This window comes from Doryrhamphus excisus, linkage group LG2 (genome assembly GCF_037039965.1).
Source record: "Doryrhamphus excisus strain RoL-2023G ecotype Guam linkage group LG2, RoL_Dexc_Guam_v1.1, whole genome shotgun sequence".
Classification (NCBI taxonomy): Eukaryota; Metazoa; Chordata; class Actinopteri; order Syngnathiformes; family Syngnathidae; genus Doryrhamphus; species Doryrhamphus excisus.
In genome coordinates this window covers 5403961-5431835 of record NC_136358.1, presented here as the reverse complement: position 1 = coordinate 5431835, position 27875 = coordinate 5403961, and the positions used below count along the sequence as shown (strand labels likewise).

The 27875-nt window shown below is 42.2% G+C and overlaps 4 protein-coding genes across 8 annotated transcripts; 2 read left to right on the top strand and 2 right to left on the bottom strand.

Annotated features, from left to right (window-relative positions):
- Window positions 1–159: 159 nt before the first annotated feature.
- Window positions 160–9630, bottom strand: pelp1 (proline, glutamate and leucine rich protein 1). Of its 2 annotated transcripts, XM_058067888.2 has the most exons (19): window positions 9088–9630; window positions 8855–8919; window positions 8669–8774; window positions 8445–8594; window positions 7752–7823; window positions 7619–7678; window positions 7391–7547; window positions 7181–7313; window positions 6459–6546; window positions 6299–6387; window positions 6102–6215; window positions 5881–6031; window positions 5624–5777; window positions 5482–5537; window positions 5204–5340; window positions 3939–4041; window positions 2332–3864; window positions 1950–2258; window positions 160–721 (listed from the first exon to the last, which is right to left on the bottom strand). In XM_058067888.2, exons 1-19 carry the CDS (start codon window positions 9226–9228, stop codon window positions 629–631), a joined length of 3711 nt encoding a protein of 1236 aa, XP_057923871.2. In that variant the 5' UTR covers window positions 9229–9630; the 3' UTR covers window positions 160–628. The 2 variants fall into 2 exon arrangements, with proteins under 2 accessions (XP_057923871.2, XP_078652415.1); XM_078796289.1 differs by lacking the exons at window positions 8445–8594; window positions 8669–8774; window positions 8855–8919; window positions 9088–9630 and adding an exon at window positions 7906–7971 and having other exon boundaries at window positions 161–721.
- On the top strand, window positions 9523–11962 carry med11 (mediator complex subunit 11). Its single transcript, XM_058068090.2, has 3 exons — window positions 9523–9954; window positions 10289–10419; window positions 10764–11962. The coding sequence occupies exons 1-3, from the start codon at window positions 9885–9887 to the stop codon at window positions 10911–10913; spliced, it is 351 nt and encodes a 116-aa protein (XP_057924073.1). The 5' UTR covers window positions 9523–9884; the 3' UTR covers window positions 10914–11962.
- arrb2b (arrestin, beta 2b) lies at window positions 10470–19421 on the bottom strand. Its single transcript, XM_078796332.1, has 15 exons — window positions 19299–19421; window positions 18586–18794; window positions 15784–15814; window positions 15646–15706; window positions 15522–15566; window positions 15256–15455; window positions 15044–15171; window positions 13485–13620; window positions 13325–13409; window positions 13185–13257; window positions 12955–13092; window positions 12726–12809; window positions 12010–12080; window positions 11855–11900; window positions 10470–11757 (listed from the first exon to the last, which is right to left on the bottom strand). The coding sequence occupies exons 2-15, from the start codon at window positions 18606–18608 to the stop codon at window positions 11673–11675; spliced, it is 1206 nt and encodes a 401-aa protein (XP_078652458.1). The 5' UTR covers window positions 18609–18794; window positions 19299–19421; the 3' UTR covers window positions 10470–11672.
- cd99l2 (CD99 molecule-like 2) lies at window positions 19350–26114 on the top strand. Of its 4 annotated transcripts, XM_058068077.2 has the most exons (10): window positions 19351–19569; window positions 20277–20330; window positions 21347–21367; window positions 21495–21530; window positions 21692–21775; window positions 23540–23608; window positions 23693–23746; window positions 23816–23935; window positions 24012–24077; window positions 24171–26114. In XM_058068077.2, exons 1-10 carry the CDS (start codon window positions 19506–19508, stop codon window positions 24230–24232), a joined length of 630 nt encoding a protein of 209 aa, XP_057924060.2. In that variant the 5' UTR covers window positions 19351–19505; the 3' UTR covers window positions 24233–26114. The 4 variants fall into 4 exon arrangements, with proteins under 4 accessions (XP_078652467.1, XP_057924060.2, XP_078652472.1 ...); XM_078796341.1 differs by lacking the exon at window positions 21692–21775 and having other exon boundaries at window positions 19350–19569; XM_058068078.2 differs by lacking the exon at window positions 21347–21367 and having other exon boundaries at window positions 19352–19569.
- The last annotated feature ends 1761 nt before the right edge of the window (window positions 26115–27875 follow it).

The window sequence follows — 27875 nt, the reverse complement described above, 5'->3', positions numbered from 1 at the left end:
TTATGCTTATAATTTTCCTTGAATTTTTTGTCTTATTTTATCTGTAAAAGTGTTATACTATCAGTTGTATGTTCTCATGTCCCTTTTTTCCAGGAGCACTTTAAACATCAGACCACATCCAACTATGTAATTTCATTTTACAGTTTTTTTTTTGTTTTTTTTTTTACAAAATAAGACATCCGACTTGCAAGTCATGTTACCAGTTTGTATGTCAAAAGTTGAAATACTTCTAAGAAAAGCTGAAGTGAACTTAGTGCCATGAACACTTTTCAACGCTTTTACTGTTTTTATACCAAAGCAAAAAAAGGACAAGTGATGACGGGACCATAAAAAGCAAAAAAAAAAATGCATCGATTCAGAGAACGTTACTAGCTGTAGCATGATACAAAGTGATAATACATCTTACATTTTCACCTCACTATTGTAAAAACTAGTCGATGACGACAACCTGCCTAGAATAATCCGCCGTTCCACGCTGATGGGAGTTTAGCCACGACATTTCAAATGACGAGCATGAATACTGATGCTTGACGGCAGCAGAGCAAAAAGGAGCTGCTGCTTGAGGTAACTGGAATGTCAAGACTGATATAGTCTTGTATTCGCGGGAACCCCATGTGATATACGTTACTCAGCAGGTCGATGCCGAGGGAGCCTCATCGTCGTCAGGTGGGCAGGCTGTAAAATCGGCTAACATGGAAGCCATGGCATCATCATCATCCATCTGAGGAAGGCAGGAATGAATATCTAACATCATATGACCAATATACAGTGCATCCGGAAAGTATTCACAGCGCTTCACTTTTTCTACATTTTGTCATGTTACAGCCTCATTCCAAATTGTATTAAATTAATCTCTTACCTCAAAATTCTACACAAAATACTCCATTATGACAATGTGAAAAAAGTTTTTTTTGACATGTTTTGAATTTATTAAAAATAGAAAACAAAAAAAATCACTCTCTGTGGAGAGAGGAGAGCCTTCCAGAAGGACAACCATCTCTGCAGCAATCCACCAATCAGGCCTGTATGGTAGAGTGGCCAGACGAAAGCCACTCCTTAGTAAAAGGAACATGGCAGCCCGTCTGGAATTTGCCAAAAAGCACCTGAATGACTCTCAGACCATGAGAAACAAAATTATCTGGTCTGATGGCTTTCGTCTGGCCACTCTACCATACAGGCCTGATTGGTGGATTGCTGCAGAGATGGTTGTCCTTCTGGAAGGCTCTCCTCTCTCTACAGAGGAACGCTGGAGCTCTGACAGAGTGACCATCGGGGCCTTGGTCACCTCCCTGACTAAGGCCCTTCTTCCCCGATCGCTCAGTTTAGAAGGCCGGCCAGCTCTAGGAAGAGTCCTGGTGGTTCCAAACGTCTTCCATTTACGAATAATGGAGGTCACTGTGCTCATTGGGACCTTCAAAGCAGCAGAAATTTTTCTGTATCCTTCCCCAGATTTGTGCCTCAAGACAATCCTGTCTCGCAGATCTACAGACAGTTCTTTTGACTTCATGCTTGGTGTTTGTGCTCTGACATGCACAGTCAACTGTGGGACCTTATATAGACAGTTATTATATTTCCAAATCATGTCCAATCAACTGAATTTACTGCAGGTGGACTCCAATTAAGCTGTAGAAAGATCTCAAGGATGATCAATGGAAAAAAGATGCACCTGAGCTCAATTTTGAGCTTCATGGCAAAGGCTGTGAATACTTATGTAAATGTGATTTTTTTGTTTTCTATTTTTAATAAATTCAAAACATGTCAAAAAAACCTTTTTTCACATTGTCATAATGGAGTATTTTGAGGTAAGAGATTAATTTAATTCAGTTTGGAATGAGGCTGTAACATGACACAATGTAGAAAAAGTGAAGCGCTGTGAATACTCTCCGGATGCAATGTAAAATCTATTCATTTGGTGACTTAGTACTTCGGAAAATTCAGGAAAATTGTACCTTTTTCTTCTCTGTGCTTGGTTCCGCCTCATCCTCAACCTGTGTGTGTTCTCTCTTCCTCTTGACTCCTTTACTTTCCTCTGCTTCACCTTCTCCCACATCTTCTTCTACACCAGAGTGTTCGGTCTCATCTTTGCCGTTTTTCTCCAGGTTGCACTCCTCTCGCTCCTGTGAGTTGGGTCCAGATAATATTGCAGGTTCTGTGGCTAGTGGGCCGTCCTCGGGGGGGCCTGCCAGTAGTTCGTTCTGGAGGACCGGAGGCTGGTCGTCATTCTCGCTCAATTCCTGAGCGGGTTCAGCTGCCGTTTCCTGGTGGGGACGAGAAGGAGAACCACTAGAACACCACCTTGCAGGTAATTATTCGTGTGTGGGGTCTACTTACCTCTTGTTCTTCTGCGGGGGGCGTGGCCACTTGCACCTCACTGGTTCCTTGCTCCTCCAAACTGGGTGCCTCCTCAAACGCCACTTCAGCCACAACCTGTGCACCCTTCTCTTCCTTCTCTTCCTCCTCGTCCCTCTCCTCCAGCACTCCTCCAGTCACACACAGGATCTGAGGCATAGAGGGGTCATCCATCCTGTCCTCTTCCTCCTCCTCCTCCTCCTCTCTAGCCCCTTCCAAGACTCCAATGCTCTCCACCTCCTGCACTTTCATCCTGTCCTCACCAAAGTTGGATCGGCTGGGCTGTACCTCCTGTATGCCTCCTTCTGCTCCATCATCGGGCTTCTCTTCCTCCGCCATGACGCCTGCATTTCCCTGCTCTTCTGCTCCTTCCAATGGAGGCATTCTTCCATCTTCCTCTTCTTCTTCCTCCTCCTCTTCCTCCACCTCTTCCTCCTCTTCAAGGTCTTCTCCTTCTTCATCAAACTCATCAAACTCCTCCCCCTCCTCGTAAAACTCCCCCTCCTCAGGAAAATCACTCACTTCCTCCTCCTCCTCGTCCTCATCCTCCTCGAGCTCATCGTCATCTTCCATGTCCTCTTCCTCGTCGGTGCTGTTGATGTTAATGACAGCCGAGTCCTCCTTGCTGGGGGGTGGGCCTTGCTGTTGGAGGAGTCTTCCCTGCTGGCCCAGCATGTGCAAGGGAAGGGTTATGGGGGCAGGGGTTGAGGGTTGCATGAGCATCTGCTGGAGCTGAGGTCTTCCCGCGGACTCGCCTGTGACACCTGTGGCGGCAGTGTTGGAATTCAAGGGCGCAGCGAGAGATGCCGTCGAGGAGCTGGGGGGAGGGAAGGAGTTGACAGGGATAGCGGAGGTGGTGAGGAGAGGGGAGGAGGTCGCCAGGGAGACGTCGTCCATTGCGGTGGTCGCCTGTGTGGTGGGAGACATCGTGACCGACTGAGCCCCTGGCAGAGTGACAGCGAGCCCCGCTCCGGGTGTCACAGCGCCCAGGTTGTGAGAATTAGTCACGGCTGACTGGTTCTGCTGCACCTCCATGTTGAGCATGCCTGGAGGAACGATGACCACGCTGTCATCAGAGTCGCTGGCCAGAGAGATCTCCACATCCTCCGCTTCCTCTTTGTCGTAGCGCATAAAAACGGGTCTCTGTCCCTCCAGAGGGCATAGTCCAGTGGGGTCTGGCTGGTGGTGGGCTTGCGGGGACAGGATCATGTCGCTAGGGGCGTGACTCTGGCCGGTCAGGCCCGGAACCAGAGAGAGGTGGTTCTCCAGGGAGCCCAGCAAGGACGTGGACCCCATAGAGAGTGAATGGCGGGGCGGAAAGGGAGTGGAAGAATTAGGGCCCCCAAGGAGGGTTGGCAGAGGAAGGACTGGGGCCGCACCCTGGGGGGACGGGAGGACTGGAGCAGAAGGGGTCGGCTTAAGAGCGATGGGTGGTAAAGGGATAGCGATGGAGGGAGTGCGGGGGTGGAGGAGGGAGTTACAGATGGTCAGTGCCTCGGTACAGAATGACGACACCTGAGAGTAAAAGGAGAGTACGTGACATAAGTACAGGCGAAAAACACAACTACGTACGAGCAGACGACAGCCACCTTAAGGTTGCGGTCGTTGCGTCCTTTGCTGAGAATGGACACGGCACAGGTCAGAGGCTGATGCCAAGAGGGTGATGGTACCAGGACGAGAGCCAACAGCAACCTGCAAGGTGATACAAAATATTGAAGTACCATACTTATAGGTTATCACATGGTTTGTCTGGTATCAGGCCAGGTATCATGCCCCCAAGTGTCAGTATCAGCCCGGGACCAAAGACAAACCATGTGATGATCTTATTATCACATACTACAGTATTAATTGGCCCTGTACCCTAGAAACCGCCCATGAATGAGACGGGAAAAAGGCCGAAATGATACTGTGTCAAAGCCCAGGGCAGTGATACTGATAAAATATAGAGTTTAACCATGTCCAGTATCAGCCCCCGTAGCTGTTCACTCAGAGCGCGCTGCTCTGGTATCGTGCCCGTGAAACAACCAATCAGAGAACAGCACACGAGTGCTTAGTGCCTAGTGCTTCTCCAGTCACCAAAAAAACCCAAACTTGATTAATGGAACTTTAATTGTCAGACATTGATAAGATAAGACTGTTGATAAAATATTATTGTTGAAATATTTTTGCAATTATTGTGTTTACACTGTTTAGATATAATACATGTAATAAACTGAACATTTTCTGGAAACAAAATGGTCTTTTGATTAAATTGTACGTGATAATAAGCTCATGAATAAATAGTATGTGATAATAAGATCATCACATGGTTTGTCTGATATCAGGCCCAGTATCATGCCCCTGCGTGCTAGTATCAGCCTGAGACCGAAGGCACTGACTGACTGACTGTTTAGATATAATACATGTAATAAACTGAAAATTTTCTGAAAACAAAATGGGTGCCAGTATCAGCCCGATACCAGACAAACCATGTGATAACCTATAATTATCACATACTATTTAATCATGAGCTTATTATCACGTACTATTTAATCAAAAGACCATTTTGTATTACATGTATTATATCTAAACAGTGCAAACTGTGTGTTCACGCCCGTGCGCTGTTCTCTAATTGGTTGTTTCACGGGCACAATACCAGAGCAGCGCGCTCTGAGAGGACAGCTACGGGGGCTGATACTGGACATGATTAAACTCTATATTTTATCAGTATCACTGCCCTGGGCTTTGACACAGTATCATTTCGGCCTTTTCCCGTATCATTCATGGGCGGTTTCTAGGGTACAGGGCCAATTGATACTGTAGTATGTGATAAAAAAAAAACAGTATACAGCAAAGATGAAAAATCATGTGATACCTGTATAGTTCCCGTCGTGTGAGGGCACCTCCATACTGCCCACTTACACCCCCTGCTGCCTCAGAGGCAACGCTGTAGTTTGACTGCTGCTGCTGCTGCAAACGCACACACAGTGGAAGCACCACCTCGTGAAGACGCTACAACATAAATCAGAGAGGGGGGGAGAGAGGGTCGTGAAAGGTTGAAAAAAAGGTTGAAAAAAATGCTAGATTCCAGAATTTGTTTTTTTTTGGACACAATGCTCATCTTTAAGCAATAAGCCTCGTACTGACATTTACCTTGTGTACATCAGCCTTCAGGAGTGTTCCATTCGTCAGAATGATTTGTCTTAGTGCTTGGAAGAAGAAAACAAGTATGATGACATCATATTTAAAAAAATAAGACAAGTATAATGAGAACACTTGTGAGCCAGGTCCTCACCCCTGAGGGCTGAAAGGCAAGTGTCCTGATTGGCCAATGTGTCGCCTTTCCTCTGCAGGGACGGTCCAACCGCATCTGCCATGACCAGCGGTTTTGTCCTTCGCGGGCCCGGTTTTCCTCCAGGAACCACGTCAGCTGACAGACCGGCACGGAGCTGCAGGAGCAAGAGGACAACCGTCGTGAAACCCCGTGCTCTTGCTCGCGGTGCTAATACATTAAAAAATGTATTGATAAATCTGCATGAAAGGGGCACTCACTTTGATGGACTCTGCCCCTGGTGTGATGTCACCCAGGAGGTGGCTAAACAGGAGCTCCGAGTGGCTGGGGCTCCCCTGGAGAATGTTGGCAGAAGCTCCAGCCACCTGGACCCAAACTTCTAAGGTTCTGTACACGGACAACCGCACCGAGCTGTTGGGGGTGGGAGAAAGCTGCCAAATTAGCATGAGCAAATATTACATCTTTGTACTGTATGACGTACGTGTAGGCTCTCTGCTGCCCGGGGTTGGCGTCAGGTGGAGGCATCCAGGCACTCAGCGTTTGCGAGAAGAGCCTCTGGAGGACAGCGGCATACTGAACCATGCTGCTGCGCACACTGCATTACACAAACACATGAATAAATACCTCTAACACAGTATTATTTTGTTGTTTTTTATGGGTGTGCATCTTTCAACTTACACTGTGATGAGAGCGGATAAGACCTCCAGTGTGTTGGTGTGTATGACGGGCAGGAGAAGCAACCTTATGCTGCCATCCCCTGTTAAATTCTGACAAACAAATAGTTTTTAAAATGTGTTTTTCAATTTTTGCTTTTTATTGGAAGTCTGCAAGCGCTTACAATGCTCTTGGAGGTGACAGCTAGAGCTCGACACACGAGGTTGAGAATGGGTCTGACAGGCAGACGCACCGCTGACGCCGGGTCCACCCTGAAAGGATGACAAACATAAATACATGTATGTATCATTATCTTGGACTGGATCTTAGTAAATGGTACAGATGTACCAACTAAGTTTAGACTATAGTGGTAACGTAAGCCAGTGTTTTTCAACCTTTTTTTGAGCCACGGCACGTTTTTTTTTACGTTGGAAAAATTTTGCGGCACACCAATAACCAACATTATTTGCTTCTTTCAGTTTTTTTCCTGATGACGGACTCGCCACAACAGATCCTTTTGATCCGCATACTAATTTAACCAACAAATGTTACAACATGTCACCACTACCTCTCACGTGCATCACTAAGTCTATTAGAGCAGTGATTTTCAACAACTGTGCGCGGCACACAAGTGTGCCGTGAGGAATTATTCAATATCACTTTTTTTATTAATATGTATTAATAATTTTCTGCAAATATTATGTCATTGTCCCGTGTCATTGGTGACGTAGCTGATTGCCTCGTTCCTCTAATAGACTTAGTGATGCACGTGAGAGGTAGTGGTGACATTTTGTAACATTTGTTGGTTAAATTAGTATGCGGATATTGAAAAATTCCTCACGGCACACCTGACGATTTCTCACGCGGCACAGTTGAAAATCACTGACGTAAGCAATAGGAATATACCTGAGAGTGTGCTTGAGCACCAGGCAGACTGCGGTGTATCTGTGCTGCAGCTGTAAAAGCAGGAGCGGATCAGACTGGCCGAGATGAGGAAAGCCGAGCTCCACTCCTGGTCCTTCGTATTGTACCGTTCTGTCTGAAAAATATTTGTACATACATTGTAACAAAAAAAAATAAATTTCAGCAATGTTGATAATTCCAAGGAGTGCGGACCCATTTCTGAGCCCTGGAAGAGATGAGTCAGCAGGCTATTGGCCGAGGCCAGCAGGCAGTGAACTTGATTGATCCATCTCTCAGCCCGGCCGGCCCCCGACACTCGATCCATGAGGCCACCCAGGCAGGGGAGGCAAGCATAACACTGACATGCCATCTACCATGACAAGAAGTAAATAATTATTCCAAACAAATTATGAGATGACATCATCAACACAGATGACAAACCTCTTGTGTTTTCTTGTTGGAACTGTCCATTTTGGAGAGGAAATAGGCACCCAGTTTGTCCTGAAAGACAACATCAACTTCAGCATTCTACAATGATGACGGTGAACAGTAACGTAAACGTTATTCGCATTACCCTGAGAGATCCACAAGCTCTGGGGTAGTATGTCATACATGCCATCATCCCCTCCATGGCCGCCAGCTCACACTGATAATAACATAACATGACAATGTATCATTCAAGTGCCACAACAGAAATCAAGGTACAGTAAATATGCAAATTAACTCACCCACAAAAAAGGGGTATTTTTGTCAATAACTGGAGGACTGCGGTGTAAATCTGGACGTTTTCCAGTACGGACAAACTGGACTTGTAGTTAGGTATTTTAAGCTTTGCTGTGTTGATAGACTTGTGTCTAATTGTAAACATTCATTCATTCATTTCATTCATATTCTACCGCTTTTCCTCACAAGGGTCGCGGGGGTGCTGGAGCCTATCCCAGCTGTCTTTGGGATCCCAGCCAATCACAGGGCACATATAGACAAACAACCATTCACACTCACATTCATACCTATGGACAATTTGGAGTCACCAATTAACCAAGCATGTTTTTGGAATGTGGGAGGAGAAAACCCACGCATGCACGGGGAGAACACAGAGATGGCCGAGGGTGGAATTGAACCCTGGTCTCCTAGCTGTGAGGTCTGCACGCTAACCACTAGACCGCCGTGCCGCCCTAATTCTAAACAACCACTACAATTATGAAGTCAGAATCACATCACTTTGAGAAGCACTCATGTCACGTGGTTCCCAACCCTTCTTGCTCACCTCCAACTTGAGGCCCAACAACGACGTGAGGATGCCCAGGATGCAGTTGAGGCCCACCTCCCTGGCCAGCTCTGCCAGCTGTGACGAATACTGCAGCAAGTCCTTCAAAATAGTCACAGCCAGCTGGATGGTCTGCATGGGGGCCTGCGACTGTAGAATCACATGCATATAGTGACGGGACTGCAACGTAAATGTAAACAGCATACAACGAGAGAGCATCTAACCTGGATGACCTGCTGCAGGGATCTCAGCCAGGAAAGGCAGTGTTGCTGGAATACATCACAGGAACTGTCCTTAACCAGCACGGATAGCAAACAGAGCCCCTCAAACCTGCTCATTAAAACACAACACAATAGTGTTAAGTATTGGGACGTGTGTTTAATAAGAGACGAATAGGAGGTGCAACTCACTTGGTTTTGCTTGAGGCCAGTTTGGCGTTGCTAAACCCCACCAAACTCCCCACGGCGCTGGCGGCCTATTAAGATTTTTTTTAAGGGTTAGCAGCTATAGTCAAACAAAAACAAAAACACCATATCTGCATGTGTCAGCTCTGAGAATAACAAAGCCATCCAGCACAGCTAATAGCGGGGCTAGCAGGTAAGTAGCCTGCGGTGCTAATGCGCATTTGCGGGTGAGGAAGTACCTGTGTCGCGAACACTCCATGCTCCCTGTAGTTTGCCAACAGAGAGGGTAAATATTCCGGACGCTGCTCTTTCAGAACAGACAGCAGGCCCTCGGTTAAACGCATAGCTGACGGGCCATGCAGCCAAGACGATGCTGCCATCTTGCCTGTCTCCTGGACTACGTCACATGTGTGCGACTTGACGTCTTTTCAATGGTTCTTCGTTGCCATATTAGACAATTTAGCGCGTATTCGGACCCCTCGAGTGTTTTTTTCTTATGTAATTGGATTCTTTTGGTGACTCAAACGTGAAAGTCGGTCTGTTAACTGTACAGCTCTTGGTCGGTGCGAGACGTGCTATTCTCTTTCGCGCCGCTAGAGAGCGTCTCGGTAAGCAAGCACAACTTTCCTTGACCTGTTTGTTTGTGAGCTTTGGCGAATAAAGAGAGACGGACAGCTCTCACTTTTGTTTAAAATGTTAATCCAAAAACAGGTTCGACGAAATATTACATAATATATGTCGCACGGGGCAATATATTCTGAGTTAAATAAAAACAAGACGGCCACCGTAGTGTGTGCTAACACGGTAAGTTGTAAATTATGCAAATGAAATTGTGACGCCATTTTAGGACTTCTCGCGAGTTTTGGGACAGCCAATAGCTACTTTTCCTAAGTTGGCAACACTTCCTTGTTGGGGGACGGATTTTTATCCATTTGCCTGTTTTTGTTTGTACGACAGTATTGGTTTTATTTTCTTCGTTCACAACTGCAGCCAGTGTTATTTTTGGAGACGTTTAAATTGTTACATTCCATGTGTGATGGCAAACGAACGGCTCAGAGCTCTGGAGGACGTTGAGAAGGAGATAGCGATGGTCCTGCAATGTGCTGGTGAGAAGTCAGATAGCTTTAATTTTTCCACATACTAATCAGAATGAGACTTTGGTGTCTAATACCTATATGGATTTAAAGTTGATTTATAGTCAAGTTTGGAATTATATGTCGAATCTTATTTTTAAATCGTCTCTCCCATGGTACTACTGTAACGTTGAGTACAAATGGGTGTAAACATCATTATAGTTGTTTAATTTGTAATTTACAACAATACTCTATTGTTGTGAAGACTTATTTTATAAACCTCGTGATAGATATTCATCATATATATTCTAGTTCATTGAGCAATACAGTTAAATATCTTTAATTGTTTGTTTTCTATCCTTGGCAGGTAACATAGTGTTGGAACTTTCTAAAGACAAACAGAATGCCAACCTGCTGGAAAGACAGCTGGTCCAGTTCCAGAGCTCCGTCAACAGAGTGGAGAATGAACTGGGTGGCCAAATCCGCTACCTTACACAGGTATCTCACACAGACACACACACTAGGGGTGCCCAATCCATGTTTTTTGGCTTTGGATATTATTTTTTCAATAGTTTTGCCGATACAATCTTTTTTCTTAAATCATTTCTTTGTAACAAACATGACTTGGAGTTTATTATCAGTATAAAAAACTATTAAACTATGGCTGAATGTATTTTTTTTATTACACAACATGACCAAGAATATTGTTTGGCTTTTGTAACAAACCGCTGTGAGTCGAACGATATCCGGATTGGCCTGATCTCGTGATCTCGACATCCCTAACACACAATACTCGTAATGATTTGTTTTTAAGACAAATAACCACACCGTCGTTTCTTTAGGTGGCTACGGGTCAACCTCATGAAGGATCCACATATTCATCCAGGAAGGACTGTCAGATGGCGCTCAACAGAGCCGAGTACGCCAAGGTGAAACTGGGAGAACTGGGCCGCACCTGTGAAGTCATGCTGGATCAGCAGCAGGCCTCTTGAATGTGGACTTTTAAGTGATCACATTTCGGTTACATTTGTGTACTTCATATTTATTTGTACAAACTTGATTACAATATCAATTTGAAGACAATAACATGATCCATTTTCATGACGTGTGAAGTACATGAAATATCTCAGGTATAATTTGTGACAATACTGCACACACAGTGGCCATGTAATGACTGCATTCTTGATTTAGGATATTCTAGCAACTTTTAAGCGACACCTGAGTTTGTCGATGACTTCAGTGAAGACCTCACCAGTGTGGATGTTAGCAATTAAAACAAAGCTGTACAGTACTTGGGGTACAAAAGTACATAGGCAGTGGAATGACAAGGATTAGAGTACAGAATAAAACGGATACACTACTGACAAAAAAAAAACATTCCGGATGAACCTAAAATGCCCTCTGGTATAATCACAGGAGAGTTTCATTGACCTTTTTTAAACTTTTGAATGCACATGTCTAACGTCTAAATTTTCAGCTCTTTGTTAGAGAACAGAACATTGTACTAAAAGCACTGACACATTCAACACTTCAACATGTGCATTAAAATGTTTTAAATTAAGTTGGACTGTATAGTGTCTTTTAGGTTCATCCTTATATTTGACTGAATATGGTCAAGTAGTGGAATTTTCAATTACAATTTAAGAAGTGAACTCGCAAACTCATTAGAAAACCTGTAAAAATGCCTCCTTGATTCTTCACAAGACAGCAAAATACCTGCACATGCGATCGTCCTGTTTGGATGTCAGCGTCTAACAAAGGGGGTCGACGTTGGACCCCGTCAAACGCAGGCGCGCAAAGTCTTCGAACACAAAGTCTTCACCCTGAGAAGAAGACCTGCAGAAAGAAAACCTTGTTGAAAGTGAAATGAATGACTCTTCGAGTCCTGAAAGTACTGGAGTGACCAACTGAATCCAAAAAGACACACACTCACCTCATATCAAAATCTATGAGGTTTGTATCCACAGGAGCATCAGCCGCTGGAGACAGGAAAAGACAAAACAAATTAAAGTGCGTAATAATCCCACCGGTTGATGCGGATTAATACATCAGTGAGATGTGTGTGTGTGTTTGTGTTTTTTTTAATACCTGGCTGCGGGCTAGGCTGGCCGGGTGGTTTGGGATGCATCAAGACAAATGGAAGCTCCACTGCGATGTCCCTACACACACACAGGACAGTGTACAGTGGAGTGGTGTGGAAAAGTGCCCCTTGCTGATTTTTTTTGCATGTTTCAGATCAAATTTCAATATTAGTTAATGACAACACAATTGAGCACAAAATGCAGTTTTTAAGGGAGTAAGGGAAGAAAAAAAATCCAACCCTATAACCAATCTGTCATTTCTTAAAGCCATTTCTAAAACTGTGGGACTCCAGCCAACCACAGTGAGAGTCATTATCCTTATCACAGTGCTAAACCTCCCCAGGAGTGGCCAGCAAACCAAGATTACCCCCAGAATGGAGGGCCGAGACACTGCTGTACCATGCTGTAAGAGACTCATTGCAAGTTAGCGCAAACACTTGATTGCAGTTGTTGCTGCTAAGACTGGCTCAATCAGTTATTAGGTTTAGCGGGCAATCACTTTTTCCACACTGGGCTATGTAGTTTTGGATTCTTGTTCTTCCCTTAATCATGAAAAAGTTTCATTTAAAAAACACATTTTGTGTTCAGTTGTGTCATTGACTAATATTTAAATTTGGGGATCTGAAACATTTATGTGTGACAACATGCAAAAAAAAAAAAAACATCAGGAAGGGGGTAAAGACTTATACCTAATAGCTAGCTAATCATGACATGTCCACATACCCTCCAAGAGACACGACCAGTTTGACTTTGACCCTGTAGGACACCAAGATGCCCATCATCTCCTTGTTGCATCCCTCTTTCACTCTAGAATGACACACACATGAATGGTCACGATCATGCAAAACACAAAACATCTTTTACTCTCTTTTACTCCATCAAATCACAAACTAAGTGCGGTTTGCAAATGGCATGGTTTCAACTCCATCAGGTGTGTGTCAAATGTGTGTACATGGTGCTGGAGGCCAAGTTGGTGTCTTCATGTTTAAGCTTTCCGTCCAAAGCCAGCCCTCTCTTTTCTCTATTGGTGCCCATGCAAGGGGTCAGTGTGTAGACCTGGCAGAAGGTCGAGCTGGGAGAAACCTGGTCACTGAGGATGATGATGAATAACCAGAACACAAGGAGATAATTCTTAAAGTCTTCTGCATAGATATTTGGACATCATGCTAAAAAGGAACACACTCAGCCTCCAGCTGGGCCACGGGACACTTGTACTGGGCGGTGGAGAAGAGACAGATGTCGGCATACTGACGAACTGGGAAACAAAGACATTGATCAGTGACCCCTGACCTGATGATCAAAAAGAGCCTGTTTGGAGTTACCTGAGATCTTGACCTTCTTGACTGTCTTGGTGGAGTTGTTGGAGACGTGGACGTTGATGCTGATGGGCTCACCATGGTAATACAACTGCAGTTGGGACACCGGGAAGCTGTTAAATGTGTGTGTGAGGGAATCCCACAACACCTTGAATAAGGATGGCACCTCCTTATCCAGCGAGGCCTCCAGGTGCAGAGCTCTCTCCGACATAAGGAAGCAGCGGCTGGTCTCCACCATGGGTTGAGGGCCTTTCTTCTCTGGAGCATACTGCACTTTACGGATCACCAAGTGCACCGAGTTCCTGGAAAAAGTCATTGCTATGAATACTCCCATCAGTACACTTCAATAAGTATATACTCCGTACTACTCACAACAAGCTTGTCAACCCATTGGAAATTGCAGATCAGTACTCAATATTACAGTCTGACTCACGGTGTCATCTTACAAACAACACTAAACTCATCACACGGTAACTTAACACTAAAAAAGTATACCTAATAAATCTACCAATAGAAGTTCAAAATAAACCTGTTATTCAATCCACTTTGTTTGAGCAAAGCATTTAATTTGAGGACAAACTGCTTAAAAAAAGGATGAATAGGAGCCATAAGAGTCCAGAGGGAGGCTGATGTCATTGCAGCGCCCGATGAATGCATTCCTCAGGCACTATGGGAAAATAATTATGGGAAAACTTTAAAAAGGGTTTTCATTTTAAACTCTTAGTACATGTTTGTAGATTTCTCAGCTATAGCTTTTGATTCTTCAGTTGCTGTGTGATGAGTTTAGTGTTTTTAGATAACACCGTGAGTTAGACTGTTATGTTGTTATATATAATGACTGCCATTTCCAATGGGTTGACAAGCTGGTTGTGAGTGAACTGATTAGTAGTAGTTCTGGAGTAAAGGAGATGTCACAAAATTAGAATTTAGCCATAAATTAAGCGTAGTTCTATAAGCCGTTGCGTTCAAAGTTTAAGAAAAAAAAGTGGCTTATACAGTGTAATTTACTGTTCTTTATGAGTGGATTCATTTTGACAGTGTCATGCTGTTCCAAATCCGTTGATTCTGATTCTCCAATGAGAATCAGCACTCTCATTGTGCATTTACCCGAAATTATGATCCAAAATTTTTCCTTGTCTTCTTTCTCTCTCCTTTATAATGGTTAATTGCAACCACCCTTCCGCTACTTAGCCAGGATGGCAATTGTTGTGGGTGCTAAGTATCCAACACTGCACACACCCCATTTTGACCTTTTTGAGTGCAATCTCTGGGTACTGATGACGCATTTTGCCGTACTTCTCTTATGAACTCGAAATTCAAAGTGAAAGTACAGCAGTTCACCACTTGAGACGCAGCCTTAGATAAATACATCCCAGCATACCTTGGAGGCTGTGTACATTGATGACGTTAGAGAAAGCTGCTTTAAAAGAAAAATGCACATTTTGGGGGGAATTTTGCCATCATCCACAATGTGAGACATGAACTCACTTCCAAATCTGCAAACATCATCAACACGAGAATACAACATTCTAACAACATTTATAGGTCAGAAAAGTGGAAAAAACATAAAAGGTCCAGTTTAAAAGTACCACAATACTATACTACATATTGTATATATTTAGAATGCACAGAAAAGAGAAAGGCATACGTATGTGTTCATGTCTTACATAAGAATGGTGGATGATGGGTATAATAAAACTTTTTCCTTTAAAAAGCAGGACGTACCTATGGTGAAGCTTCTCGTCTGCGGTGTTGGCACAAAACGCTTGAAGCTCATAGTCCACGCCGCATGCCTTGCCCGTGTCCTCCGGGCCGGGCTGCAGGGTGACTGAGCAGGGCAGGTTCTGGGGGATCTGAACAAGTCCAAAGACACAAAACGGTGGTTAGTCAGTGGACATATTGCGTGAAAAAGCCATTGTGACGTTGTGGTTTATTACACAAAAGTTAAAGGGGTGGGCATGTTGGCCGAGTTTTTTGAGCAGCCTCTCTTGCAGGTAGCTCAGAGGTTTCTTCTCCACTCCAGGCAGGTGGGGGAAGGCCTGAAAGGTGCTGATGTACAGATCCTTCCGGAAGGAGAGTCCCAGGACGTCCAGGTCCTCACGGCCGTAACGGAACACGCAAGTCAGCGTCACAAACACTGTGGACAAACGTATCGGAGTTTAAATGTATGGGAGTGCTTCAGCTGCTTTTCAGATTTTTGTACCTTTGCGACCGTTGAGATACTCTGGGTCCACGAGGAGCACGCCGTCTGTGAAAAAAAACAGAACGTAGTCTATGTAAGTATTTATAGAAGAGAAGAACCACCGTCTGATTGTGTTGGCACTCACCCACTGGATCCACATGGTCCAAGTGATCTATGAAGTCTCGTTTGCCCAGGTAAACAGTCAGCTGTGGAATCATGGCAGTCAGTCACTAATACACAACCCAACAAACACACACACACACACACACACACAATGTCCTACCTTACAGTTCGGGCTGGACTTCTTGAAGACTCTGTAGGATGAGTTGAAAGGACAAGATTTAAAGCGACAGTACGTGGCAGTTTGACCTTTAAATAACAGCTTGAATGAGGGGTACTGCATCCTGTCGCTGCCATGACGACCCTCGACCAACTTAACAAATGCACCTTTAGTGCTGTGGTGTTCATACTTAAACAGTCAATTGCACTAAAAATTTGATTGGAAGTATCTGAACTTCCTGTTATAGTTCTATAACTATAATTCTATAACGGTTCCCCAAGCTGACCATCATGGTGTCCTTTAGAAAGTAAACAAGCGTTTGTGCTGATTGCATTCCATTGTGCCTCCCTGGTGTGTCCAATGTGCGTCTCGGGTGCCATTTTCACACTGCAGCTCGCTTCTTTTTTTTTTTTTTATATTGGATGTCGGCACAGTCATTCATTCATTTTCTACCGCTTTTCCTCACGAGGGTCGCGGGGGTGCTGGAGCCTATCCCTGGCGGGGTATACCCTGGACTGGTCGCCAGCCAATCACAGGGCACATATAGACAAACAACCATTCACACTCACATTCATACCTATGGACAATTTGGAGTCTCCAATTAACTTAGCATGTTTTTGGAATGTGGGAGGAAACCGGAGTACCCGGAGAAAACCCATGCATGCACGGGGAGAACATGCAAACTCCACACAGAGATGGCCGAGGGTGGAATTGAACCCTAGTCTCCTAGCTGTGAGGTCTGCGCACTAACCACTAGACCGCCGTGCTGTACAGTCAAAAACAATTAAATTGAGATATATTATTATATATTATTACACTCATTTGCTTTGCCACCAGTAAAAAAGGAGGAGCAGTCATTGTCGGACACACTTTGTCAGAGGCAAAGTTAGTGCCGTGGAGCTCATAAGCCGAACGTGATCCGACGTTAAAGCACCTTTCCCGCCCAGAGAGCGCTGCTTCTGGCTTCAGCAAAAATTTGGCGGATATTTCACATTCATGTTTACAAAAACAGTCCCGTGTCAAATGCCATTGACAGACGAAAATATTTTTCTCTTGCTCCATTCTCCACTGGAGGGACAAATAAAGGTATATCTAATCTTATAAATTCTGCCTGAGCTTGCCTCGTTAATAGAGAGCAGAGCTTGAGGGAGGACAGAGAGTGTATAGCACCTACGGCCACGCCTCTCTGTGGAACAGTTTTGCAACGCCCTCTGAAAACCGAGCGTTTTGAGCCATCCCAAACTTCTTTCAGGGCTCATCTTCAAATGCACAAACCTCATTATCTGAAACTTTGGCATCATTTAACATGAGAATATAACATTCTAATTACATTTATATGTCAGAAAAGTGGAAAACGCATAATAGGTCCTCTTAAAGACAGCGGGATGCCTAGACAAAAACTGGCTGACTTTTGAAGAGACGTAATGAAAAGGTGAATTTTTCTTCGTCTTTGTGAAACATTCATTCGTCTAATTGTAATGCTAACATTAACCATGTAAATCTGTTACAAATACAGCATTTTTCTGTTGTATCTGATCTTGGGAGGGCTGATGTGTTTCCAGTATTTTTAATTTGCAGCATTCCCCCATTGCATTTGTTGTAAAGGATCAGTGTGTTTTGGGTGTTTGGAGCATTTGGACGTTGCTGCTGTGGGACCACCGTAAAGTCTTTCATGAGAAACAATCAGAGAATGACTTATAGAAGCCCCAAACTCGCACACACATCCAGTCAGAATGCTTAGTCAGACTGTGGAGGTTGTGTTTCCTGTTTCTCACGTCTTCCTGCCGGCGCCTCAGTGTGAACATTTACTAAGTTAATAAATAGCTGCAGGACATGATGAAGTCTTTTGCTGACATCTTCTGTGGTCCAGTGTGTCCCAATAGAGGGAAGACGCCACTCATGGAAATGGAAAGATCATGAGTGTTCCTCCTTGAGGTACTCATTAAAAAAATGGATTTAATCATGTCATTTGCCTCTGTGGCTTCATAGTCCAGCCCGATAGAAGAACAATCCGGCATGGTCGAGTTGTTGGGGAATTAATCAGGCAAAAAGCTGGATAGGCAAATAGCAGCAAAAGACCCAGAGGGCACATCCTGCAGTTAGACAGGAAATGGACTCATGTGTATTCCTGGAAATGTGGCCAATGAAGCAAAAAAGTGTCTTGTATGGACATATGCACTTAATAAACTCATGTTGATACTTCCTGAAAGATGACAGGCCATTGCTTATTTTTACAAGACTCAAAATCCCCATTCTTGCTTTCCAAATGTGACTTTCCGGTTGCTTCAATGTATCTCTCGGGATCACTTCCACATCAGACGTTAGAGCAGGAGGGTCCAAACCTTTTCTGCTCAGGGCCTCATACAGGAACATGTCATATTATTCACTCGGCTAGGCTGTTACAATAATAGACATATTACAATAATTGCATTATTTCACCTGGTGTTCCTTCATAGTGCTTGATGTTTCATTTTAAAATTAAAAAGAGCTGCTGCACACACTTTGGACACCAGTACATTAGAGTATTATCTGTGACGTCACACATCCAATCACATACTGAGTCAACATGTTTTCAGAATGGTCAGGAATGTTGATGCAGCCAATAAAAACACAAGACACAGGCTCTGTGGTCCCGAGTGGGCTACACTTCCTGTGTATATTTTCCCTTTCAAGAAGTTGCAACCAACCAACTAGTGCATTTCAACGTTCAAGTGCAGGAAGGCAACAGTTGGGAGACTAAATGTAAGCAATAACATCTGGAACAAATGTTCCAGATGAATGAATAAATGCCAAAAAAAATCCTACCTGGTCCCTGATTTGTCCCCCATGTCCTCTGCTGGTTACCCGTCAAGCTCTCAGCTGCCTTTGCTGCTCCGATGTGTCTGTCATGCCTCTGTCCGATCTGTCCCCTTCTGTCTGTTTCCGCGGCACAATGACAAAAGCCACGCCCATCGGGAATGATTGACACCTTTGATGAAACCCGCAGAGCTGACTGTTGACCAGGGTGGGCGATACTGCACATTTTGGGTATTGATACCAGTTAAAGACAGTGGTAGACTTGCCTATAACGATAATAATAATATTTTATTAATTTTAATTAATATTTTTTTTCAAGCTCATTGAATGACTTTGTGATTGTTGCCTTTAATTTGTTGATAATAATCAGAATAAAATTCAGGACAATGATTCTAGGCAAAAAACTTATTTGGGAAGAATTTAACATTATGTTTTATAAATTAACTATGTTTGAAAAGCGCTTTATAAATACATGGACAATAAAATAAATAATAAGAATAAAGATCGTACTAGTGTAGCTCCTATACTGATACTGTCCATGGTATCAATACTGTCTCTATTTGGATAGGACTAGATCCGAAACATATCCGAACTCATTACTACTGAGATATTTCGCTAATCTGCTTTGTCACCTATACCAAATTAGATCGAGTTTAGCATTACAATCGTGCTATTGCCTTCATTCATTGAATTTACTATACAGTAAATTCTAACTTACTTACTTCCGGTGGGCTTTATTTTGAAAGGTACCCAGATGAAGCGTCCGCATGTGGGCGTGTCCTCCGGCGCCATAGTGAACGCCTCAATTGCGGCTCTTCAACCAGGGACACGCTCCTGAGCGTAAAAAAAACATCCACATCAGACAAGAAGACCAAGCGGAGAGACACGCCCGGTATCCGTCCCCTCTTCTCGCCGGTTGGTTGTCGGTCATGGCGGCTCTTCGCGGTTTTCGCTGCGGTTGTTTGCTGTTGGCACTGCTGCTTCCTCTGCAAGGTAAAGAAAAATCTGAGTCCATGTGCTGCCTTTTGTGCCGCACAGCAGGCCGAATAACGGAGCACCGGCCTGGCTCTGCAAACAGTAACCTTATTTCTAGCCATATACCATTATAAATCCGCCTTTATTACAGCTAAAAGTCTGGACGCCATTGTGTCAAGTGTGCAGGTGTTACACATTTATTACCTGCCTCTACACCTACTAACGCCTAATAACAGTTAAATATTGTTATATTTGAACGTATCTCGTCATATTTGACCTAATTTGTATTTTATTTAACATGAATTGCTATTGAGTAGACTAAATACTTCAATGACAAACAATGTGTTGTTGCCACCATTGTTTGACAAATAGGTAATCCCCCATTCTTGGAATAGCAAAGCTTATTAATAGTGTGAATGCTGACAAACATTCAAACATTTAGGCAAATATCTGGTTTCGTTGACACGCTGCTGCACAGATGTTGTGATATTTTGTCTCCCAATAGAATTTGGGAGCTCCCTTGCTACACACACACACACACACACACACACACACTTTATGTGAGGTGAGCCACTTTGTATGTGATATAATGATGAGAGAGTGTGGACAATAAACAAGGGATTAGTGGGCACAATGGGGCCTTGTGTACAGTATGTGTGTTGTGTTTCTAAAAGGATCTAGAATTGTGATTATTGACTCGTTTTCCTTTTGTTGTCCTCCCCTAGTCCTGTCTCAGGGCCTGGATCTGGCAGATGCGCTGGGTGATGACGGCATTAAAAGTAAGAACAGTAGCAATAAGGGGTGGACCAGTACACCGTAGTACTGAAATTGGTATATCTGTTTTTTAAAGTCATGGTTCGAAAAAAAAGGAAAATATAAAACCTCTTAGCTTTTGTGTAACTGGCTTTAAAATGGAAACTAGCAGGTCATTTTGGGAAATCACAACTTGTCATAAATAACAGTTTCATCTTTTACATTTTTTTCTTAGTAAAATCTGGACTTTTGTTATATATTACTACTTTTTTCCCTTGAACTTTTTCTTGGAAAATTTTTCCTCTATGAAAGTATGACTTTTTCTTCATATTGTGGCTACTTTTATCTTTTGAAAAAGCAATAATTTCTGGTAAATCTATAATGTTTTGAGTATTTACTCAAAACATTACTGCTTACTACTGTATTACTACTTGCAGAATGTCCACATTTTTGTACTGAGATTTAGAGATTTCATCTTTTTCTTGTAAATGTTTAATGTAAAATGTATTTTAAAAAAATTCAAGATTTACTTTTTGACGAAACGAAAACAGTTTTTGTCATATTACGACATTATTCTTTTAAAATTACAAGAAACATGAATTAAAACTACGAGTATAATCTGTTTTTACTCATAATAAGATGATAATCATCTCATAAAACTTGGGAGTTTTTCTTATAAAATTGTTTTTTTTCCTCCTAAAGTTACATTTTCTCATATGATGACTTTCATTTTTTAAAAAATTATCATAATATTATACATTTTTCCTTATGTTTTCATGGAAAATTTCAATAATTTCCTGTAAAATTTCTTTTTTTTCCCCCTGTAACAATTGTAGTATTTTCTCATAAAAATGATGACTTAGATGATGATGGGCAGTCCTTGTGGGAAGCGAGTATGTCTCTGTACTTAATCGAAAATTCCTGTTCCAAATACATGTACCATTACACCACTATGAATTATTCTTCCATTCCTAAAATGAAGTAGATTTTTGAACATTTACTCAATTTCTGTGTATTCTTTGCTTTGCGTGACCACCTACAGCCACTACTCCCAAGCCAGTAGGTAAGAACACACCTTATACTTAGAACTCTACATCATGGACCACAATACTCTGGTTGCTCTGGCAACAAAGATGATGCTAGTCTCTTTCTATTTGGCGGCCAAATGACTTCTAATGCCCCCTCTACAGGCACCAAGGCTCCTATCAAGCCCAAACCCAAACCAGGTAAGAAACTGCTGTGTCGTCAGAAGGATGACATGAGAATGCGGGCTGCCACCCCCCCCAACTCCCTCTCCCACTAATTTATGTGTTTATTGAGGATGCTGCTATCCTTTTCTTTTTTTTATTTCATCCCTTGCTTCAACCTTGGCCTTTAATCCTGACAGCTGATGATGACTTTGACCTGTCTGATGCCTTGGACCCCAACAATGACATTGGTAACAGGGACAAGAACAAGGGGCAGAGTGGAGGTGGGTGGCTACTTTAGCTTGTGTTGCTTCATAGTAAGTGGATGCGTGTTTGTTTTTCTTCTTGGGTTTTGCACTAACCTTTTGCATCCTCCCCCCTCCCCCAAAAAACATGCATGATAATGCATGATAATGTGGATATTATGTGGAGTTTAGGAGTGAGACAAGAGGACACAAATGTTAGCAAAACATGCAACTCTACGTGAGCTGCAGTGCTAACATTACACACAAATTTTGCCTATTCACTGAAGAAAAACAAAATGATGAAATGCATACTGTAGCGCTCACATTTGTGGCTGTTCCTGGATGCATTTAAAGATGTGTAGCGAAGCCTGCTTTTGCTTTTAATTGGTAATGGTAATGGTTTTATTTCATTGAACATCAGATTACAATTGAGTGCATCCCATAATCAGTTCACAGTTCCACATGTCCAAAAGGAGTAGGAAGAAGCAAAGCTTATTAAGTCCTGTAGGAAGTAACTGTTACATTTGTTCACTTCCTGCTTTCCATAATACAGTTTAAGGCTTTTTTAAAATTCTTTTTTAAATGAAGTGACAAAAAAAGCAAGCGTTTGAGTTCCTCTTCTTGCAAAAGTAGAGCAAGGAAGTCGATTTTTCTCAGGTTTGGTGCTAAAATCAGGCTTCCGGGACACATATTTCTGTTACATAATAATTCATTCATTCATTTTCTACCGCTTTTTCCTCACGAGGGTCGCGGGGGTGCTGGAGCCTATCCCAGCTGTCTTCGGGCGAGAGGCGGGGTACACCCTTGACTGGTCGCCAGCCAATCACAGGGCACATATAGACAAACAACCATTCACACTCACATTCATACCTATGGACAATTTGGAGTCGCCAATTAACCTAGCATGTTTTTGGAATGTGGGAGGAAACCGGAGTACCCGGAGAAAACCCACGCATGCACGGGGAGAACATGCAAACTCCACACAGAGATGCCCGAGGGTGGAATTGAACCTGTTACATAATAATATGTAACATAATTCAAAAGCTTTTGCATTTCTACTTTAAATTTCGCCAATCATCCACAATCTTTATGTAAAAGTTGAGCACACATCTTTCCATTTTCTGTGCGTTCTAAAGAGAGAAAAACAGCCAACATATTGGGAGATAACGCACATAATGAAACACACCCATTTTGACTAATAAAGCTCTAAAACAATGTTCGATTTACATAACTGACCTGTATATAAACCAAGCTACAGTGGCATTGTTGTTGTAGCAGTTAACACGAAGAACTATTTTTCTGGTGTAGTGACTGGATGGACAGTCAGTCAGTCAGTCATTGGTGGAAAAATGTTTGTGCCGCTGCAGGGTTTGTTTAGCGATAACAATTCTTTGTACTCCTCAACATACAACCAAAGCCTTAACATCGATTAGCATGCTTTTTCCACCCTGCTATTGTTGACGGAAATAGCATTAGCTCCTATTTATGGACTCAGTGAAATCAGTGCACCCAGGAAAGACGTTCCGGTAATGATTAACATAATCAAAATATGCAAAAAGTAGTATTAGTATTAAAGTATTACATGTTATCATGAATATACCTGTTAGTGCATGGTCACAGTATGCATATACAAGTATAAAACGTTGGAAGTTTTCCCATGATGGGCATTATTAACAGTTTTTCTGTCTTTAGAACGCACAGCAAAAGGCAAAGACATGTTCATGTTTCACATCAGGATTTGTGGCCTTTAAGGTTTTGTTAAAGTTATTGATGGAGCAATCTGAAGTCTTTCTTTGTTTCCAGGAGGATTTTCCGACAGTGACCTAATTGATGTCAGCAAAGACGACAACTACAAGCCTGACAAAGGCAAAGGTATCAACGACTACTTTTAAACATGTCAATTGGTTATTTAAAAGTGTGTGTTCGTATTCTTAAAAGTGTTGTTTATGTTGTCAGGTGGACGACCAAGCGGCGACCGTGATCACATTAACCAGTATGACGACAAAACCGGTGAGTTTGGTGTCTGCACATTATGGTATGTCGTGTGTGTGTGTCCTGACTGTGTGTGTGTGTGAGCAGATACCACAGCAGAAGTGGGCACCATCGCGGGTATTGGTAGTGCCGTCGTTATGGCGCTGGTGGGCGCGGTCAGTAGCTACATCTCTTACCAGAAGAAGAAATTGTGCTTCAGCATACAACGTAAGAATCATAAATTGCTTCCATGTAGAAGATGATAGAAGTAGTCAGGATTTTTTTTTTTTTTACATCTCCACAGAGAGCTTGAATGCTGAGATGGTGAAGGCTGACAACCCAGATGCTGTGGTGGCAACAGAACCACAAGGTATTCTTCTGTCTCATAACAACACCTAACTATTAACCGAGTAAACAACTGATGGATTGCTTTTTTTTTTTTTTTTTTTTTTTACTTCTACAGTCCAACAAACGCTTCTGGAGCCAGCTAGTGCTGAACCCCGCATAGAAGAGAATGTTGTGTAGCTCAAACACACACACACACGGGTCATATGTAGGAGTGCACTGTGTTGCAGAAATGATGAATTAATGAAGTAATGAAGTAGCTAACCTTGTCGGAATATTGATTCCCAGCCACCAATGTATTTTTAAAAAGGGTGAGGATCCATATTGAGGATTTTTTGACTGACATATCCTACTATTTAAACAACGATTTCTTATTTGAACCACATATACTAACTCACAGCCACTGCTAACTGGATAATATTTGACTATAACCACATTAATAATGCGTTAGCATCATTATGTTTGACTGATGACTGATTAAGGTGTTTTAATTCCTGCAAAATGTGACTTTTATTTATTTATTTCTGTTGTTGCAAACATTTGTTGTGTAATTTTTGCTGCTTTTTTTTTTTAAGAACAAAAAAAACAGTTAACAGTACAGTAGAAGGAACAGGTACTGGAGCTGCTTCTTCGAAAACAGGGGTGTCCAAACTTTTTCCACAGAGGCCCACATACTAAATATCAAAGAATTTTTATGTATTTCAAAATTTTGTAAAAAGGCTTAAAAAACCTTAGTTAAAATTTGTATCAAATTTATTTCAGCTTATTTTATTTTGAAATTTCCTTCTCGTTCATTGAATTCTACAATGGTCATGAGCCAATAAAAATCAAGCTGTGGACCACTTTGGATGCCCCTGTTCTAAAATGTAAATAATAATAATTTTTGCCAACTTTGCCTCTCACAGCAACGCCCCCATAACGGACGTGTAGAGAAGTTTGGATGATTATTGATTGTTTTTCCCGGTGAGGCAAGATAAAACAAAGTTCAAAAGTTCGTTTAGCTGACTAGAATGGACATTTAGTTTGACTGTAGCTGCAATATTTAGCTTTAGCACTGTGGTACAACAACAATAATGGCTGTGTCTCAAATGGAACACTTCAGTCGGTACACTTCCATAAGTATCCACTCTACACTTGTGTACTTAGTAACCGAGTGCACTAAATCGGATGAAATTTGTTGTCCCAAAACTATTAATGTTGTTACGCATGGAAATAATCGCAATATTTAGTCACGTGCAACCACTCAAGTTAGTGCCTCCCTCTTCCATTATTGGGCCAAGATGGCGACTATTGACATAATCATAACAATATTAATAATAATCATAATAATAATATTGACTGTTGAGGTTGTTTTGAATGCTAGGTACCGACAGTGCCTGACATTTTATCGTTTTCTGTGCGAACCCATTCATGCACTCACAATGCGAAATGGAAGTACGGAAGTTCGACGCATATTGTGACACAGCCATTTTGATGTTTAACCTTTAACCTCCTCTTTTTTACACTTTTTACCTTTTGCTAAGAGTGTTCTGGACTGCCTTTCGCAATGTATCCGCTATTTACTGTCATTTTAGAGCTCTGATAGAATCATCATAATCATAACTCATATTAGCGCCAGTGTCGTTTTCTCTTGCTGCAAATTTGGATTTGACCAAAGATGGCTGATTAAAAGTGACTTTCAGTATCACATGCTTGCACACGAGGCACTAAAGAATGTAACAAATTGATTGATGAGTGATTTGGATTGAAAGTGTAGCATTTATGCACCTCCGACCTTACAAATAATGTGTCTCACTTCCTGGTGCACTTGTTTACTAAACCATTGGAAGTCACACCATGACATTTTATCAGCACAATGGTACATTTCCTATACTTGCACCTGTAATATCTGCTTCCTGTGTGTAAATATGACATCATGTACATATTGTCGAGCCATTTGGACAACAAAATGTTCTGATCTTTCATCATTTTGTGTCCATGTTCCCTCTTTTATTCCAACATCTTTCACTTCATGCCAACAGTAAGCACTCGTAGAATAAATAAAGCCTTTGGGGAAGACTGACGTTATTTCTTGTTGTTTTTTTTTTTACTGCCAAAGATGGCCTTTGTGTTCTCACTAAGCAACAGGGGGTGCTGCTGAGACTGTCGCCCCGCCCCAAAGTCACACTAATCAGCCGCCGCCACACCGAGAGCCATCAATCACGCATGTGTGAGGTGCAGTGCAGCCAGATTGGATCTCGCCCTATTTTACAGAGCGGGATCTAAACCGTGAATATTTCTTAATCTTCCACTATTGGTACTATATGCCAGCCGGTCAGGGTGGGTTTATATATATTTTGGGTGACAAAAAAGTGTAAGTTGGAGCTTTAAAAATGAGCGTCAATAGCACAAAAAAATCCTTTTGTAAAAAAATAGCAAGCCTACATGCAATGCTGCCACTATGGGGAATCCTTTACAGCAGGGGTCTCAAACATGCGGCCCGTGGGCCAAATGTGGCCCGCAGGACACTAGTTCGAGGCCCCCGCCTTGATATGAAAGTTTAATGTTAGTACGGCCCGCGCAAGTTTGATATGGATGCTGTATGGTATCATGTACCCAGAAAAAATAATTACGTTTGATTAATGTTCATGTTAAAGGTTAAATAACTGTTAATAGTTATCCTCCCTATCCGTGTGGAAGTGGTAAGTTTTTGGCTATTTAAGTTTAAAGGAACTAACTTGAAGGCTACCGTTTAGGTCGCTAGCTCTCCAGTTTGCGAGTTAGCATGTGTCTCAAGACCCTGCAGTTGCGCAATATGTTGTAAATAAAAAGAGTATAAATGTGACTATAGTCGTGTTTTGTCATGTCTACAGGGCTCTAATAATGCTTTGTTCATTTTAATCTGAAAAAAATCATTTGTCTACCCAACAACTATATGTGGTTTCTTATTATTTGCCGTTTTATTATTATTTTTATTATTATATTTATTTATTACTGATTGATTTTCTTTATTCTTGATTTGTTTATTTATTTTTCATCTTATTTTGTGTAGAAAAGTAAAAAGTAAGATATTTGAGAACAGTGGAATGTTTTATCAGAGCTTTTCTTGTAGAAAATTGGAACCAAAGCAAAGTTTTTTTTAATTTTTTGGTTTTTAATAAATGCGTTTTTTTTTGGGTAAACCTGATGCGGCCCAGTCTCACCCAGACCCGAGCTCCAGTGGCCCCCAAGTAAATTGAGTTTGAGACCCCTGCTTTACAGCATACATGTCAATGGAGGGCCCAAGCGTTGCAGGTTTTCTTTCCAATCAGTTTCTCCAGCAGGTGACTTAATTGATGAGCTCCTTCCTTCAAATTGAAGGTGGTGTTGTTCATTAAAATCACCTGCGTTGGTGACCAGGCTGGAAAGAAAAGCTGCTGTCACGGCCCTCCATGGCATGATGGGTTTGACAGCCCTGCTTTACAGGGATGGTCACATGACCACTCCAACATATAGCGTACGTCACGTAGGGACTTAATGAGTCAAGCATACGGGTTACAAGAAGACTAATGTTCATGGTGTTAAGACGACAAGTGAAATTAAAAAACTAAAAGTTGCACATTTTACTATTTACATTTTAGATCATGTGCTCATTTGCCATGCAAAGTTAAATTTTAAAAAGTACACATAAAGGGAAAAACTATGGGCAAGTTGTAGTTAAAGATTTAAACATGACAATGATGAAGAGGATTGGAAGAGGCCCTTATTTAAATCTACACATAAAAATGTGATTTAAACATTAAGCTTTAAAACTTTTTCTACATTTTGTCATGTTACAGCCTCATTCCAAACTGAATTAAATGAA